This window comes from Cottoperca gobio, chromosome 24, assembly GCF_900634415.1.
Source record: "Cottoperca gobio chromosome 24, fCotGob3.1, whole genome shotgun sequence".
Classification (NCBI taxonomy): domain Eukaryota; kingdom Metazoa; phylum Chordata; class Actinopteri; order Perciformes; family Bovichtidae; genus Cottoperca; species Cottoperca gobio.
In genome coordinates this window covers 4,594,972-4,611,978 of record NC_041378.1, presented here as the reverse complement: position 1 = coordinate 4,611,978, position 17,007 = coordinate 4,594,972, and the positions used below count along the sequence as shown (strand labels likewise).

The window sequence follows — 17,007 nt, the reverse complement described above, 5'->3', positions numbered from 1 at the left end:
TTAAGAAGGAAGATATGGAATTGAGTCAAAACATAGACAGCATATCCCTAATTATATCAGAAAAGAAATCGAAATCACCACATGTGAAGATGCATGGCTTTCACTGGACAGCAAGACAAATTGTAATCTGACCAGAAATGTAAACTGTCCGAAAAAAAAGCATTATATTATATATTTAATATTTGTCTCTGTGGTGTAGTGGAGTTTAAAGATACATCGAATAGAAATACTGAAAATGAAAATGAAATGTACTTACTTTCCTCCACTCAACATAACTGGTCAGTGTGTAATTCCTCCCCTGCCTGTCATTCATAAGATTCAGTGGAGTTTCTTGGTGCGATAAGAAGAGGAGGGGCTCTTCCTCTCCAGTCTTGCACCTCACGCTGTGAGATCTTCACAAAGCTCCACACCAGTCAGTCTACCAATTAACAGCCTCTGACAGTGCGCCTGGCAGCGGCAGCCGGAGTACCAGCCTCACAGACAGACGGACACAATATTTTTCTGGACGACGGGAGGTGATGGTGGTGTGCTGTCGGTGCTGCAAGCTTCTTTTCCGGAACGGACACTTGGCAACCTGGTGTGGTTTTTAGGTGCACTCGGTGTCAAGAGTAGCATCCAACCTCACTGCGCACGGATTTCAGTGACTGATTTCTGCCTTGCATCCGCATTGGGGGATTATGGGTCACACTGCCTAAGCTTGTTATTTGATGCGTTTGATGTATGATCATTACACCATGGTTTTTCCTGATTTATCAAACATATGTACTGACAGAAGAACATCTCATTCCTGGCAGCTGCCTGCATTGCCTACCTGTGTCCGTCTCACATCTTTGTTTGCAAGCTTGTAGATTATTATTATTATTATTTTTTTGCAAAGCATCAGTATCACCCCAGAAATGCCTCTCCAATGCTTGCTGCAGACATCCCGCCAGCCGTCTTAAAAAGAACCGTCAGGATCGCGGGGTGAAGCGACATGGATAGTGGGAGCCGGGCTGTGACGGTCGGAGACGGTGCAGCCAATTTCACAACAGCAGCCCACCTCTGGCTGGATCTGCTGAACGCCTCGAGCCCGCCGGCGCGGTGGGACAGCGGCGGACCTGCCGAGGTGACCGGGCTGGATGAGCCGCAGCGCCTCATCCGAGAGCAAGCCTACCGGGACTTCACCACCACCATCCAGGTGTTCATCCTCATAGGTTCGCTACTCGGTAAGCAGCCTCACACAACTATACGTTTTGTGCATACTTGACAGAAAGGTCCCCAAATCACCTGCAGACAGGAACACCTTGCATATATTTTCTTTATCGAATTACTCCATTAAAACATTCACCAGCTTCACGTTTTCTATGAGCGTCAACAGTTTGGTTGAATATGGGTCAAGAGAACCTTTAATGTAAGAATAATTAGAATATCTGTGAAAAATGGCAACAACAAACTAGCCTTCCAAAAGTAGCCCATTCAGAAATGCCTGGAAGACTTGCAGACAGCAGTATGGAGTCTCCTGTTCCAAGACGTGACATTATAGTCACTGTCATAGTAGACCTAGAATTGGATTGTCAGTCATCTTTCTCTTCTTAATAGCCCAGAGCATGTAGGTCTTACATCCTAAACTCATACTGACTGAAAACCATGAACAAAAACATGGAAAATCAATTTGAAATAATAAAACGGTGTATTTTTCCATCAAATTTGCTGGCATTTCCCATTCAAACCATTGGTCAGCGAACACTTAACCTCTTCAAACCTACCCATAATTATATTAAAGATTGTTGCAGTGTTAATGTTACTATTCCATTGTTAACATTGTAACTCAACAGCCATTTACACTTGAAAAAAAGCCACCCTTTACATATCAGTGTCGCTCATAGTAACACTGTCTTTGATGATGCTTACATGGTTCAGGCTGTACCTGGTCAGACTCGCTGTGTGCATTCTCCACATGTTCATAATAATGAGCTCCACTTCCTTCTGTTGTTTTGAAATGAAAGGGAAGTCAAGATACACCTTACAGCTCTTTGGTCATTTTAAAATGTTCCTGTCTGCAGCCTTGTTCCGGCCCTATAGCTGTCCATAGGGAAGCACTATGAAGTAAAATACATGACGTCCCCAGGACTCAACTTGTTTAGAATTGTGTTGTCTGTCTGTGTCTGTGTTGTGTTCATACTTCATGTCAGATTGCTGCTAATTTGAATATTGGATGTTAAACAGCATTACATTACTATGTTAATTAAAACATACAAGAAGCAAAAAGACTCATATAGTGTATTTGATGCCTTCTTTCATTGAAGTGAATTAATGTTGGCAATCCAAGGAGACACTGGATGGTACAGGCTGTGGTGAAATGAAATTGGCAAATAATAGTAGCAACAATCTGTACTGCCTGTGTAAGAAATGCTTGTGTCAGTAGAAGCACAGCCTGCTGCTGCTGATGGAAGGGAGGAAGGAGCCGTGTGAATTGATGGGCCGCACCAGCACATCAGTCACACACAGTTTGACATCCCCTGCGTGTTATCGGCAGCCAAAAAACATAATCCTCCCGCCGCATATGAATGTGTTGTTTGTAACAAATGTGGCGGTAAAGTCCCGTCTCCTCGCTGCACAGAACACAGTCAGCCATGATTGCTCGTGCTGTTTGGAAAAGTATGGACTCAATCACAGGCTACACAAATAGATCACCATGATGAAATATGGACCAAATGACTATTGCTCTGAGTCTGTAGCACCTCCTGCTGCGCAGTGCAATGTGGCAGGGTCAAGGAAGCGTGACATGAATGGCTGCACAAAAATTGCCTTTTGGCAGCATGGCTCAAAATCCCTACTTTCTCTCTGTATGTTCACTTGGATATATATAATACATATATTTTCCTTATCAAATAACGTCATTTATATAAACCTAAAAATGTAAAATAAATAAGAATCCAGCACATAAGAGGCTTCTGTCTTAAAGCCAGAGTTTCCCACGGGACATGAACGCACCACTGGAGCACAACAAGTGAAACAGGATGTAAATAAAGTATGTACTAAACTCATGCAGAACCCATCAGCATTTCTAGGAAAGGATTTTAGAGTGACGCGATAACAGTACATTCAGGTATTAAGTGGTGAATTAAAAAAAGGATTGTGCAGCTTGTATTGACGCTAAACCTGCATAAATCACACAAAAAGAAACCGTGTAATTCTCAAAGCACGGCAAAGGGTGAAAAGCACCCTGAACTGCTCTGCCAGGCAAACAGCATCTCCGTGCTTCTCTGCTATTTGCACATATTTAAATGAGGTAATATGCAGAGATTAGGCACAAAATTGGCCCTTTCAATGCAAATGAGCCTCATTGCTAAAACAGTCCAATTTACATAGATCAGTGATAATAACACAGTTACAGTTTTTACATTTGAAAGTTTTTGTTGTTTTTAATTTTGATTTTTTTTAATGAAATGCATGAAAAAGCTTTATCAATTGTAGGAACAATCACCATTCAAATCACCATGAGGATGATTGGAGATACAATTCATTCTACCTTTACACCAAAAAAGAGGAACAAATATACGAAATTTCATCTGCAGGCAACTGTCGACCTGACTATGAATACATAAATAACCAAGAGAGTAAAACACTGAATAATAAAAGTGATGAAGCTCCAGTCTTTGAGGTGGGAAAAAGTGTGTTCTTGACTCTCCAGCCCCTTTTTTTTTACGATATCAAAAAGGTTTTTGTAGTATGATAAGAGGATACATCATCAGACGGCGCTTATTATCAGAGATGATGTTGGTTCCATCATGTTGGCACTTTTGTTGTTCTGCTGGGGGTGTGAGTTCATCCATCTCCGTAAGAAAATCAGTGCGAGTGGCTGAAAAAATTGCAGCAATTTTCTTGCACGTAATGTATGACACATGAACACTTCATGTTGCGTACATGTTTGATACATAATGCACGGGCAGGAAAAACAAGTTATAGGAAGGAATAGATGAAATAAATGCTTTGTGTGTGTCTAAGAAAAGTAAAACACTAAGTTAGTGCTCTTCAAAGTTTTACATTTAAATAACTGGCACCCCTAGACATCTTAACTCGAATACGTTTATTTCCCAAAATGTTAAAGTCTTCTTTCAACGGTATAACATTCCTTTTCATTTGCAGACTTTTGTTTCCGACAAAGCACAGATCAGAGTGGCTGTAAAGCTGATCAATGTGCCACAGTGTGCATGGCACCGGCTAACATTACCGACTGCATTCACGTCCGTGAGGAATTACACAATGTGCATAACTGGCTCTCTATTCCTCTGTTGGTTACCATTCATAAATAAGTCTCTCATTAAAACTAAAGAAATTATAACAACGAGGAAGGTGTTAAGAGTGGACACCTGGATGTGTCTTGTGACGTATTAACACCAATCCAGAGATGACACAACGTACTTTCATGTGTGTGAAGCAGACAAATGAAGCATTTTAGAAGTATTTTGAGTCGTCAACCTGATGTTGGACTGCCATTCATTGAGTGGAAAAAGCAATCATGTTTAGTGTTTGCTCTTTCTCCCCATTGGCTGCCATTAGTATGGTTGCCAAGGTGTTCATCGAGCGTCAGGTGAGCATTTCAGGCACAGAAGGTCAACGTGAGTTTTACAGACAATGCGAGCTCTGATTATAAAAGAGTAGCGGTTTCAATATTGTCTCCATGAAGGCGCTTCTGAGGACATTATACCTATATTAGTTACAGTTATGTGAACCCCTTTGTAACCCTGGACTTAAAAACTTTATTTCTACAGATGTTCTCAAAAAGCACTTCAAATTCTTATGTGATGATGTCTTTTACCACAATGGCATGTAGTGTATCAGACACACAAATAGCATAATGTATGTACATATAGGATATAAGGAAATATGACTTGTTAATTAGTATCTGAAAGAAATGAACATGCTCCCTCTTTAGTCCTGTTTGTTTGTTTAGGTGGGAATTGATTTAATATGTGCGTAACAGCTTGTTTTTCTAAGACTACATATTGTGTTGGACCTGTGAGCCCACTTTCAGTACCTCTTCCATTGCAACAACTGGGATGGTGTGACATCACCAGTTTGACTCTCACTTAGACTCATCTCCTCTCAAGAGCCCTCTTCATACTAATATTACCTCCAGTGATTTATAAACGCTGAAGATTATCACTTCTTTTCACTTCTCCAGTGAAGCATCCCAACAGTTTAAACATTACAATTAAAACATATTCATGTTCCTCCAACGAAAGACCATTTATGACCAAATACTTGCAAAACGAATAGCATTAGCATCAGCTGTTGTTTATGTGTCATGCTAATTAGCAGGTGTTAGCATGCTAGCATACTAAACTAACATGGGGAAGACTGCACTTGCTTAGCATCAGCATGTTAGCATTGTCATTAGGAACCATTAGCATTTTAGCTTCATTGCTGGTTTATTGTTTATTAAACGTATCCACAATTTTTTCCCAATGTAAAGGTTGCAGTTTGTAAACACAATATTCAGAGTGGGCCCCTCCTGCCCAGCCCGTTCCCCCCCCCCCCGGTGACAGCCGACCTCTGTTCACTCTCGTTTTGGGAACAAGCTTTGTCCACTTGGCATTTCTCTTCACTATATTTATGTTTGTTTTCGGGGCTGTGTCCACCATTTCTGTAGTTTCTTCTTGGACGATTACGATCTGGCACCTGGTCGCCACATTGTTATCGTGGATGCTGCCCAGAAACATACAGGCAGAGGGGCTGCAGGGTCTCTGCAGATCAGTGATGATTGAGAGGGATTCACTTTGTATGAGTCTATACATATCCTGCTCATTCTGCCTTTTACCGTTGCCTTCCTCTAACCTTACCTTAACATTTCTTGCCATAGCCACAATCTTTCCATTACCTAAACTATACATGATGTTATGTTAGTACATTAGTTGCCACCAAGAATTTTCACAACATTGGCATTGAACTTAATCCGGGGTTCTGCAGAACCGTCCAGTTCTTGTCTGGCGATAAGGCTGAAATGACTAATGTTTACATACCAGACCTATACTGACCATGCATGCCTTTTGGCCCTCAGACAGAAGCAGCATGACGGTGTTATATCACCAGAAAAGCTGTTTGAAGGAGTGCAGATTCTCAGCGTTAATTCCACCTTCATTAGAGTTTCCCTGAAATACTACTACTGTGTGCTGCTATGGAATCCTGCACAGTTAGAAACAGCAGTAAAGCACACAGTGTTCCCCTAAAAACAGCGTTCTCCAGCTCCATCTAAAACCTCTCAGGCCAAACCTACCTACAGTAATCGACCCATAATTGTTTTTATATCTAACCTCGCTTTTATAGCTTTTATATCTTCGAAGCCGTACCTAGATTTCTTCTTGCAATTGATGTTGAGTGCTAGTTGTTCAGGCTGTGTTCTGAACATTTTCAGACATCAGAATAAAATAACCTCAGGAAGAAATAACACAATTTTCCTCACCAGGGAACATCTCGCTCCGTCTCTGAGAATAAGAGCACAGCTAACACTCTGTGGGTAATTACATTTGTAGAGGCTGGTATCACACGTGTCCCTGTTTGCCCTGACTTCTGTCAGGGCGCCACAGGGAGTATGTAGTTCACATTTTAAAAGCTATTTAACAATCCTTACTGTGTCCTCTCTCCAAATTATAGGAGAGATCTTAACATAGAAATGGAAGTTTCCCCAGTTTGAAGCTTATCGTGTCATCAGTTATCAGTTATCAGTTTAGGTTTAACTGATTTTGTCACCTTGCAAAGAGCACTACATTTGTTTTATAATTGTTCTTTAATTTGTTACAAATCATACAGTTTACAACCACAAAACAGGTTTTCAAAACCACAATTTAAGACAGAAGAATCCTCATTTGTTGTCTTTTAAAACATTCAGATGGGATTTGGCTTTTCCTTGGAGAGTCACCTTAAAGACGTCGCTGCCATCTGGTCTTTACAAGTTGCAGCAGTAAACACTTTCCCACATGTTTTTATACCAAAGAAATACAAATTGGTTCAAACTGACTGCGATCTGGATATTTACATGTCCATGGTTTCAAAACGAGTTGTGTTTCCTGCTCCAATAAGATGCTGATCACCACAGTTGTAATAGAAACCATGTGGCACAAACATTTGAATTAGGTCAATTCAGTGTGTAAAAAGAGGAGCTTGGAACCGGTGCATATATTATGTATTTTATATAAAGCTTGATTCTCACACCTTGGTCCATTGCATTTCTTTTACTCCTTAATTTATTCAATCAGTCTCTGTGCTGCAGAGACGTGAGGAAGACATGATGGATTAATCATCTATCCATCTGTTCTCACTGGCAGAGATTAGATAGACACCTTTCTTTCATACCAAAGGACAATTTAGAGTCTCCAGGCAACCCAACTTTTTTTTTTCTGGACTGTGGGAGGAAAATGAAATGCTCAGAGAAACTTAAAGAAGCATGACAGATACAAAAAGATCCAGGGACTCATTATTTATAAATATTTGAGTTGTTAAAAGATGCACATTCAGGTGGACAGGCGACTACAATGACAGTAAATTATAGGTGGCAGAAATAAAAAAAGATTCTGATCCTTTTACGTAGTTGGTTATAAGTGAAAAATTAAACGTACAATGTCATTTTCTGCCACTAGAGCTCTCAATCAAAAAGATTCTCCCGATTAGGATTACTTCACTGTTCATCGTTTAGGATATTCTTACCACGAGCCGAATTATCCGCAGTGGTCTCCTTATGTACAAACAACAAACCTGGTGATTAAAACCAATAAAAACACAGAATTAGGCAGTTTCACGTTACATTTGAGTGTTTATTCAGTTGACACTGGCCTGAGTGGCTATGAACTAAAGTTCGCTCAGCTTGTTTCTCTGAAAACTTGAGATCCAGACGTCACATGACCAGAATCCTTCATCCGGTTAAAACATAGAGTTAAAAACAACCAAGATCTAAAAGGTGGATTGTAAAAAACATTTGGGATAATGTAAGTGCACAACTCAACGAATTGTATAACAAAGGTCTTGTCGTTTTTAGACATATTATTGCGGAAATGTTACATAATATATCTTTAATTAAGAATAAAGAATCATAATACTATAGTGGTATACTTATAGTGTAATAATGTTACATATTAACATGTAAGCCAGCACATTATCCTTGCAAAGCCTCAAAATAAACCAACACCAGTCTGGACTGCTCTGCCAAAAAAGAGTCTCTTTGCTTACATGCCATCCTACCTGGTTACCAAAACTCTGTCCAATAAAGAGGACTTTATGTGGCTTGTTAAAAGGCTGTTTTGTAAACCTTTTTGTCGTAAAAAAAAAGTAGGGGAAACTAGAAAAGCAAAAGGTGCAACAACTGACATTGTCTCACTAAGGTTTGGAAATCAGAGGACAGACTGTGTGTTAGTTTGATGTTATTCTAAATCTCTTCCCTCCTCCTCACAGGAAATGCCACGGTGCTGTGGTGCACCTGCTGCACGAACGTCTTCAAAACGGTGACCAACCGATTCCTCAAGAACCTGGCGTGCTCGGGGATTTGCGCCGGCCTGGTGTGCGTTCCCTTCGACGTGGCGCTCGGCGCCAGCCCTCGCTGCTGCTGGTGGCTTCACACTCTGCTGCTCTGCAAGGCCATCAAGTTCCTCCACAAGCTCTTCTGCTCCGTCACTGTGCTCAGTTTCAGTGCCATCGCACTCGACAGGTCAGTGCAGGAAACATTAAATACTAATTTATACACATAGATAAAGTAGACAGAGATTATACAGTCAAAGATAATTGTGGCTAGCAATTGAGATTAAAATCCACCTCTTAGAAAACAAGCACACAAAGCGTCCTGTCCCTGATGTTTTGTGTTTTGCTCACTTCAGCTCTGCAGCAAGAACCACTGACTTTGAAATATGTGTTTAATATGTAGGTACCTCCCACTCACTTTTTTGGGAAGTGCCACTTGAGAGGAGAGGATGGTTCAAATAGATTCTATGATCAGTTCATTAATACAGCGCTTCTTATTCTCGTCCTGACTTGGAAGAACGTCCACGATGCACAAGTCTCCGTCTTGAAATGTTATCTCCCTGGGAATTCTTTTCATTTAAAGCCTTTTCTACACTGCCATCTAATCAGAGGTCTCTCGCCTCGCTGGAACCAACACGACCTCTAGGCTTTATGCAAATGACTGCGTTATGACGTGACCAATATGCACACGAGTGAATGACGTCATCTGGCAACGTTTTAGAGCTTAGTGCTAGCTTCTTGTCACTGTAACTGTCTGTGGTGGTTTACTATCATATATAGCGTATTTGCACATTTTCATGTTCAGTATTTAGAAATAAACTTGAAACCATGTAATAATTATTAACCAGAAAAAGTACTTTTTGTGGCACAGTTAGCTTGATCCCATTAGCGCAGAAAATAATGATTCCGATCCATCCATTGGCCCAAGTTTCATGAAAATGAAAAGCAGTTTTTTCCGTTATCTTGCTGACAAACAGACGTACAAACCGAAACCGAAAGCTTCCTTGGTGGAGGTAATAACGTTGGCGCAAGTTAAAAGCACCAAAGCGCCCTTATTCTGGATATTTTATTCATAACACCAGCATGTATTAATATCCTGCGGTTTCCTCAGACTGTATCACACGAGACATTATGTACGTGTAAAAGATTTATATTGGATGTCTGCAGTGGCTACTTCAGCTTTAAGCCTCATTGGTTATAATTCAAAAACCGTGCAGGACTTCATCGCCACACTGAGAACAGAGGAACACATCGAAGAGTGTGTTTCATTCATTTTTTATGGTGATTGCAGTGAGATTGTGTATTGTTGCAGCCTCGCCTCAGCTTTCACTGCTTTAAAGATTGTTTTGCCTCCATAGCAACTAATACAGTCAGCATGCGAGCCGATGAATAATTTATTCTCAAGGAGGGCAAACGAGGCTGCGTACTGTATGTACAGACGGGCTGAGACTGCAGCAGTTATCGGGCTCGTGTATACACACACACACACACACACACACACACACGCACACACACTCATACACTCGCATGTTTGAAGAGGCAATCCAGAGAAATAAGCAAGTCCTTTACACAATTTACTTTGTTTATTATTAAAGGAGAACAACACGATGAGACGCAATCTGCATATTATTATCTGGAGGACGGATATGAGAATATCTAATTATGTGCTACGTGATTTCAACTTCTGCACGAGTACACTGCAGATAAATGAAAAGCCTTTCATCTCATTCCAATACATATTTACACTTTTTCCTAAATAGACAATATTTATAAATAGACCTTTGCTCATTTAAATAAGCATATGTTTTGCTGATTTGTCTTTTTCCAAGTATTTTTCAGAATTAAAATGTTTGTACTCTTTCAGAACTATACAGTGACAAATGATATTAATAATACAAGGCAGTAATACAGTAACACCATAAATGTGTTAAGAGGCTGAAGGATGAATTTGGTGATTACAGATACAACATAAAAGAAAACAACACCTTTCCTTTTTGTCAGTATTACAGTTTATATAATAGTTCATGAAATTTAAATTTGTACTTTCCAGCAAAACCACTGAAAGCTCTACTTTCTGTAAGAGGTTCAGTTTTATTTTAAACCGGCACTTTCTCTTCTGTGAAATGTCAAAATGTCTTCTGTGAAAATGTGTAAATAAGTCTTAAAGCTGAAATGATTTGTCTCTATGTGTGCAGATATTACTCCGTGCTGTTCCCGTTAGAGAAGAAGATCTCAGATGCAAGATCCCGGGATCTGGTCATCTACATCTGGGTCCACGCGACGGTGGCGAGCCTCCCCGTGTTCGCTGTGACCAATGTGACGGATGTGTACGTCACCTCGTCCTGCTCCGACGACCACGCCCGCTCCCTGGGCCACATGGTGTACGTGTTGATCTACAACGTCACCACGGTGATCCTCCCTCTCGCCATGGTGTTCCTCTTCATGCTGCTGATTCGCAGAGCGCTCAGCACCAGCCAGAAGAAGAAGGTGATAATCGCGGCGCTGCGTACTCCCCAGAACAGCATCTCCATCCCGTATGTGTCCCAGAGAGAAGCTGAGCTACACGCCACTCTGCTGGCGGTGGTGCTGGCTTTCTCAGCCTGCAGCGCCCCCTATGGGGCTTTGGTGGTCTATCGTACCATTTTGGCGGACACCAAAGACCTTCCCGTCTCACTGTATCTGACAGCCCTCTGGCTACCCAAGGTGTCCCTGCTCACCAACCCACTTTTGTTTCTGACTGTTAACCGCACAGCGCGTCACAGCTGGCTGGACCTGCTGGCCAGGATTCACAGACGTTACAGCCGACGCAACGTGGTCAGCACCGGGGGTCTGGTCTCTTTAGGAGCAGAGGGTGTGATCGGGGAGCCGGTGGGACTGGAGACAGCCGGCCGCTCCGGGAGCCAGCTTCTGGAGATGTTCAACATCGGCCAGCAGCAGATCTACAGGCCCTCCGAGGAAGAAGAGGATGTAGAGAACGAGATCCCTTCTCAAGGATCAGGAGGCTGCTCGGGGCCTAAAGACGACCACAAGGGTGGGTCGAGACTGGGGAGCTTTAGAGGAGAGGTGATCACCAAAAAGGACCCGTTGCAGGGGACAGGGGGGCTGGTCATCACCAAGGAAGGACCTCCTTCAATCACAGCCCCCCGGGCCTCTCCGGTCCACTCATGTGCTTACGCCTCTTCATCCCAGGTGGCACCAGCTACACCCACAGAAGCTGAGGACTCCCCACAGTTTGGTTTCGGACCCTTCGAGTTGCCGCCTCAGTGGTTACCAGAGACAAGGAACAGCAAGAAGAGGCTGCTGCCTCCGCTGGGGAACACGCCCGAGGAGCTCATCCAGACCAAACTTCCCAGGCCGCGGCCTGAACGGAGAATCAGCAGGAACAACAAGGTCAGCACCATCCCCACCGTGGACCTGTGAACTCTCCCTGCTGGCCTCTGATCCGCTGGACACAAGTCATGTACGCGGGAGGCCTCCTGGGCCGGCCAGGACTTGACAGGAAGTTGATGTGTCAAGCTGCTCGGTGAGATGCTTGTCTTTGTTTTTGTTAATTTAAACTCAGACGCAGTAGTAGGCATTGTAGAAGTCCAGGTTTTCAATTTTACTGCTGCGGTTTTCCTATTAGGCGGGAATCAATTTGATTTAAAACATTTACAACGCTGGGAGAACTTCGCTACGACTCGGACAAATCAAATGACTTCATTATGGATTTCTACAACGATTTCTGCACAATTATTGAGAAGGCAGAATGTCCCTGTGTTGATTAGAGCTGGCATCAGTAGTTATATGAACACACTGTACAAATCCAATTATCCCCAGAGATGCACTGATAATATATTTCCATAGCAAATAATCAAGCGAGGATATTGAACCCCCTAACAAAACATTTTGTAAAATGCTTATGCTGTGATTGCACTCTGTAAATGAACACATCTCAGTGTCAGTCCTGTCACTCAACCCTTACTGGGGGCTGTTTTTTTGTAATGTTTTATTTCACTTTCTTTGGGATTAACTCGTCCTTTGATGGACTTGTTGTTCCCTCAAGTATTACTTTTGAGAAATATTCACAACATTTCTAATGTGGTAGATGTTGTTGTCATTTGTACTTTAAATGTAAGTGGATTTGATAAATATGGAGAATGCAGATGTACTGTATGCAAATACGTGTTATAAAAATGTGAAATCTTCAGGGTTTAACTGTGTGTTTAGACTTGTTTTCTGGAACACAAAGTGCATTACAAATGGAAGAATATTACCAGCATGTTGTATTACAAATAAGAAAGAAAAGAAAATCAAGGTTTAGTCCAATAGATAGATCAATTTTATGGATTTCTTCCAGGTTTGCCTGAAAATCAATTGCTCAAATGAATGACTGTAAAAAGTAAAAAATAAAGCAAATAATAGCAGCGACAGAAGTGCACATCTTTATATCAAAAGGAGTTGTGAAATGGTTTTCAATTTTCAATTTCTCTGACGGCTCCGTCTGCTTTGTGATGCATAATTCAACAGTAGCAGCCTCAACCTGAAGCTTTGGCCGAGGTAAACAGAGCCGGGCTGCACTTCAAATATTTGTCAAGCCGTAACTCCCTTAGGGGCTACCCACAATCCCCTGCTATGTCCACAAAGAACCTAGATCTATATGCTGCATCCTACCCATTGCTGTTATCAGGCGAAATTGTGCAGTCACACTTGACTGGAAACAGTAGACATTGCTACTACTTAAAATGCGTATTATGTTTATTCTTATACGTCTGCTGCTTTGGTAATGACTGTCATTGCAGAATACACTAAAGACATTTGTAGTGTTAAAGGTGCATACACTTGTTTCTTTCAATCAGCTGCTTACTTTGACCGATGGGATCCTACAGGGAGACACATGTTCTGCCAAAGTTACAACCGTTTTGTTTATTTCAAACGACACATCTTTTGTATTGTCGTTGTTTTTCTCTTGAAGTGGGCGGGGCTCTCCTGGAAAAAAAAGGTCATGTCATGTATTTCTGTGCACCAATCAGAATATAGCGACATTTCAATCAAAATGTGATTTGATCTGGGATTTAGCTCAATATTTAATGTTTAGTATTGACTGGTGTACGAAAGAGTGCTTCAGTCAAACCTTATTAAATACTACTAACTATTTCTATTCGATGTTCAGGGCATGGTTGGGGTCAGAGACAATGTTAACATGTAATTATGTTTGGCTGATTCATAGAGCAGATCTTCATTTGGTGGAGCAGTTTTGATTTTAAAGTGGTGGACAAATACTTGTACAATGTAATATTACAATACTGCAGAAACCTCATAATCATAGAAGTAAAGAACAAAAGAAGAATTAATCTGCTTCTCCCAAAAGACCAACGTCAGCAGAGGAAATCTCCAGGACAGCAGATGATCCACGTTACACCCAAACATGTGTCTGAAAGTACCTGCTTGATGTTTTCATTAAGGATAACAATAGGAACTTTATGAGAGTCAGATGATCGTTCCACTTGGTCGTGATAAAAAGTGTTTTGCTGACCTTTACAAGCTGGAATCATATCACATGATCATCATCAGCATCTGGTTTCAGGGTGGGATTACTTTGCACCAAACGTGTACGAGAAGTCATTAAAGTTCAGCGTAAACATCTGCAGTTCAATGACAACTGGGGAAAACTCTGGTGGTGTTGACCTACTGGTCTAGTGGTGCGGCTTCCAAATACAACAGAAGGTCGTGAGTTCAATACCAGGGCTGCCACCATTGAGCCCCTGAGCAAGGCACTTAACCCCGAGTTGCTCCAGGGGGACTGTCCCTGTAGTTAGTTCACTGTAAGTCGCTTTGAATAAGAGCGTCTGCTAAAAAGACCTGTAATGTAATGTGATTCCATCTGAGCTGAGGAAGATCAGGGGACTGAAAGCTCCAGAACAGCTACTAAACTGACCGTGTGGTGATATTGTTTTCTCAAAGTAATCTTTTTTTTAAATATACTTTCATGCAAATATCTTTTTCTGATAATGATAATTAACAGCTACATTTGTATGCTCCATATTTGTGTGCATCATAATGCACTTTGCTTACACAACTACTGTAAAGGGGTAAAACTGCAGTAAGTCTGGTTTTTTCTGGTGTTTTCACAGATTTTGTGAGTGCTGGGGTAGTGAACGTCTAGACGTATTAATAAGAGATCAGAGTACTGCCTACGCTGAAGCTCTAATGTATTCTCTCAGCAGCACAACCCCTGGGTTTGGACATCCAGCAGCATGTTAACAATAAAACTCAGGTTCATTTCAGGTCGTCAGAGTTGCTCTGAAACCACCTTTTAATAACTTGAAGTGGTCTCTCGTTAGCAGTAAATGGCAGAAGAAATCCTGGTTGCAACATCTTAAATTATAACAAATTCTAGCGGCTGCAATCCAGACTGTAAAAGTAGATTTTAATCTTCTTTGCAGTCGGTGTAAGAAGGAGCGCATGAGGAGCTTTTGGGCAACAGAAGCAGGAGAACAACGTCTCTGTTTGTTGTCAGCTTTGCTTTATTGTAATCTAAGCAGGAATTGTCGTCACTGGTATTATTCATACGTTGTCTTTGTTGTTGTTTCCCCTCCCAGTCTTTACGGAAAGTCCACTATGGAACATGTTATTATGTTACTGCCGCTTTAAGTCAGTGGGCACAACTAGTTCAGTGGTGTTATCAAGGAGAAGGTAGGAGATGGTGAGTCAAAGGGACATGAACAAATTGTATAAGTAAATAACAATACGATGCACAAAAAGACTTTAAAGGGCCCGTATAATAGGATTCATATTTTATTTGTGACAGTAAATGCATTTCATGAAAACTTTTTAACTGCGCTGTTAAATTTAAAAAAGAGTTATTGCATAAATATTCATTTTTTTTCCAGGCCGTTTCAGACTAACTTGTGGAAATGCATCACAGTGGATTTGTTTCCTAATTGTGTTTGTTTTATTATTCAAATCCACACAGTCTGCGTTTGAACTCAGTGTGTTTCTCATTTGAATTACAGAAAATGCTTTTTACGCTCTCTGTCTTTTAAGGTCCAGTTTCGTGACGGACCTTCTCCTCATGTTTAATTTACAATAACAAATTTAACTTAGCATAATGACGCCAGTTATTCTTACTCAGAACCATAATTTATTTAGCAAAGACACCAAACATTTTTTTATTTAATAAAAACTTTGGCAGAAAAAAGTAGAAAAATGCACTTAATGTATTAAAAGTAAAAGTACTCAACGCAAAATGTCCCCCCTTTCTACTTGTTTCGTTGTTGTTTCTTTATTGGTAACAATTTGTCGTAATAACTGGAAGCACAGACTGATTTTAATTAGCCTGGTTGCCAGGCAACAGCTAACCCAGATGCTTTAGCGCAGGTTCTTGCAGCTGCAGTGTTTTTCCTCTCAGCGGGCTTCAAACACAGAGCTGAGGACCGTGTGAGGCCAAGGACATGCTACAGAAGGACAGTGTTAATGTGGGATGACTCAGTGGAAGAAAAGTCCTTTGAGTTCATTTCAAGAGGAAATGGAAAATTACAAGGACGTCATTTTATTGTTATTTTTTAATTTATTGTCCATTTTGTCTGTCAAGCTTCATTTCAGCTTGTGATTCCCCCTGATTCTTACGTGAGCTTTTAGAGGGATCTTTTAGTTTATTTTATTTTGTTCCCCCTAGAAGGCTACGATTAAATTAATAATAGTTTTAATGTAAATCCACATTATCAAATTGGATATCAGGGATCAAATTCAAGTACAAACAATAAACAGTTTTCACTTTCTTTCTTTTATTTTAACAACAATAATGCGAATGTTAACATGCTAACATGCTAACATGCTAACATGCTAACATGCTGATGTTTAGCGGGTAAGTTATTACCTTAGCATGCTAATATTTGCTTATCAGCACCAAACACAAAGTGCATCTGGGGCTGCTCTTCAACCAAATGATTGGAATCAAAACACTTTTGACGCAACGATGTCGCTAGGTGAAAACTCAGGGGATCACCAAAGTTATTTGAAATTGACGCGGAAGGAAACATAAATGTGTGAACCAAATAGTCACGACAGTCTATTCAAAAGTTGTTAAAATATTTTAGTCCAAACCACTAAAGTTCGTGGTGGTGTGAGAGGAAAACTCAGACGATCACAAATCGCAGATGTCAACATCAAATATTTCAGTCTGGACCAAACAAACAGACCAACATGGCCGTCCCTGGAGTCATGCTGCTAAAGAATACCAGCTATCTGGCTTCTTCCTGTAAAAAAGATAGTAAGTGGACTTTGAGTTTTGAGAATATCTTTAAATGAACTTTTATGTCTGTTCCCTTTAAAGTGGGGGTACCACATGAGTCATCACATTATCTTGTGATGAGTTAAAGAAGATGTTGAGCAGCCACCGTATCACCTTAAACATACGGCTGATTACTTTGTTCTGCTTTGTGAATACATTATCAAATGTTGAACCTTTATTGAATACCGTTGTCAAACAAATTTCTCCAAAGCAGAAAGACGAAACACACCTTCAGGGCTAAATAT

General features: G+C 40.9%; 1 protein-coding gene across 2 annotated transcripts; it reads left to right on the top strand.

Moving 5' to 3' along the window:
* The first annotated feature begins 477 nt into the window (after positions 1–477).
* Positions 478–12,893, top strand: gpr176 (G protein-coupled receptor 176). Of its 2 annotated transcripts, XM_029425351.1 has the most exons (4): positions 478–718; positions 921–1,205; positions 8,428–8,680; positions 10,686–12,893. In XM_029425351.1, exons 2-4 carry the CDS (start codon positions 974–976, stop codon positions 11,908–11,910), a joined length of 1,710 nt encoding a protein of 569 aa, XP_029281211.1. In that variant the 5' UTR covers positions 478–718; positions 921–973; the 3' UTR covers positions 11,911–12,893. The 2 variants fall into 2 exon arrangements, with proteins under 2 accessions (XP_029281211.1, XP_029281210.1); XM_029425350.1 differs by having other exon boundaries at positions 478–1,205.
* Positions 12,894–17,007: the final 4,114 nt, after the last annotated feature.

What these genes read in the sequence shown, in the direction of transcription:
- gpr176 (XM_029425351.1), top strand. Translation starts at nt 974, where the DNA reads ATGGATAGTGGGAGCCGGGCTGTGACGGTCGGAGACGGTGCAGCCAAT. An exon ending in CCTCATAGGTTCGCTACTCG is followed by an intron (nt 1,206 to 8,427) that starts GTAAGCAGCCTC and finishes TCCTCCTCACAG; the next exon opens with GAAATGCCACGGTGCTGTGG. An exon ending in AGTGCCATCGCACTCGACAG is followed by an intron (nt 8,681 to 10,685) that starts GTCAGTGCAGGA and finishes CTATGTGTGCAG; the next exon opens with ATATTACTCCGTGCTGTTCC.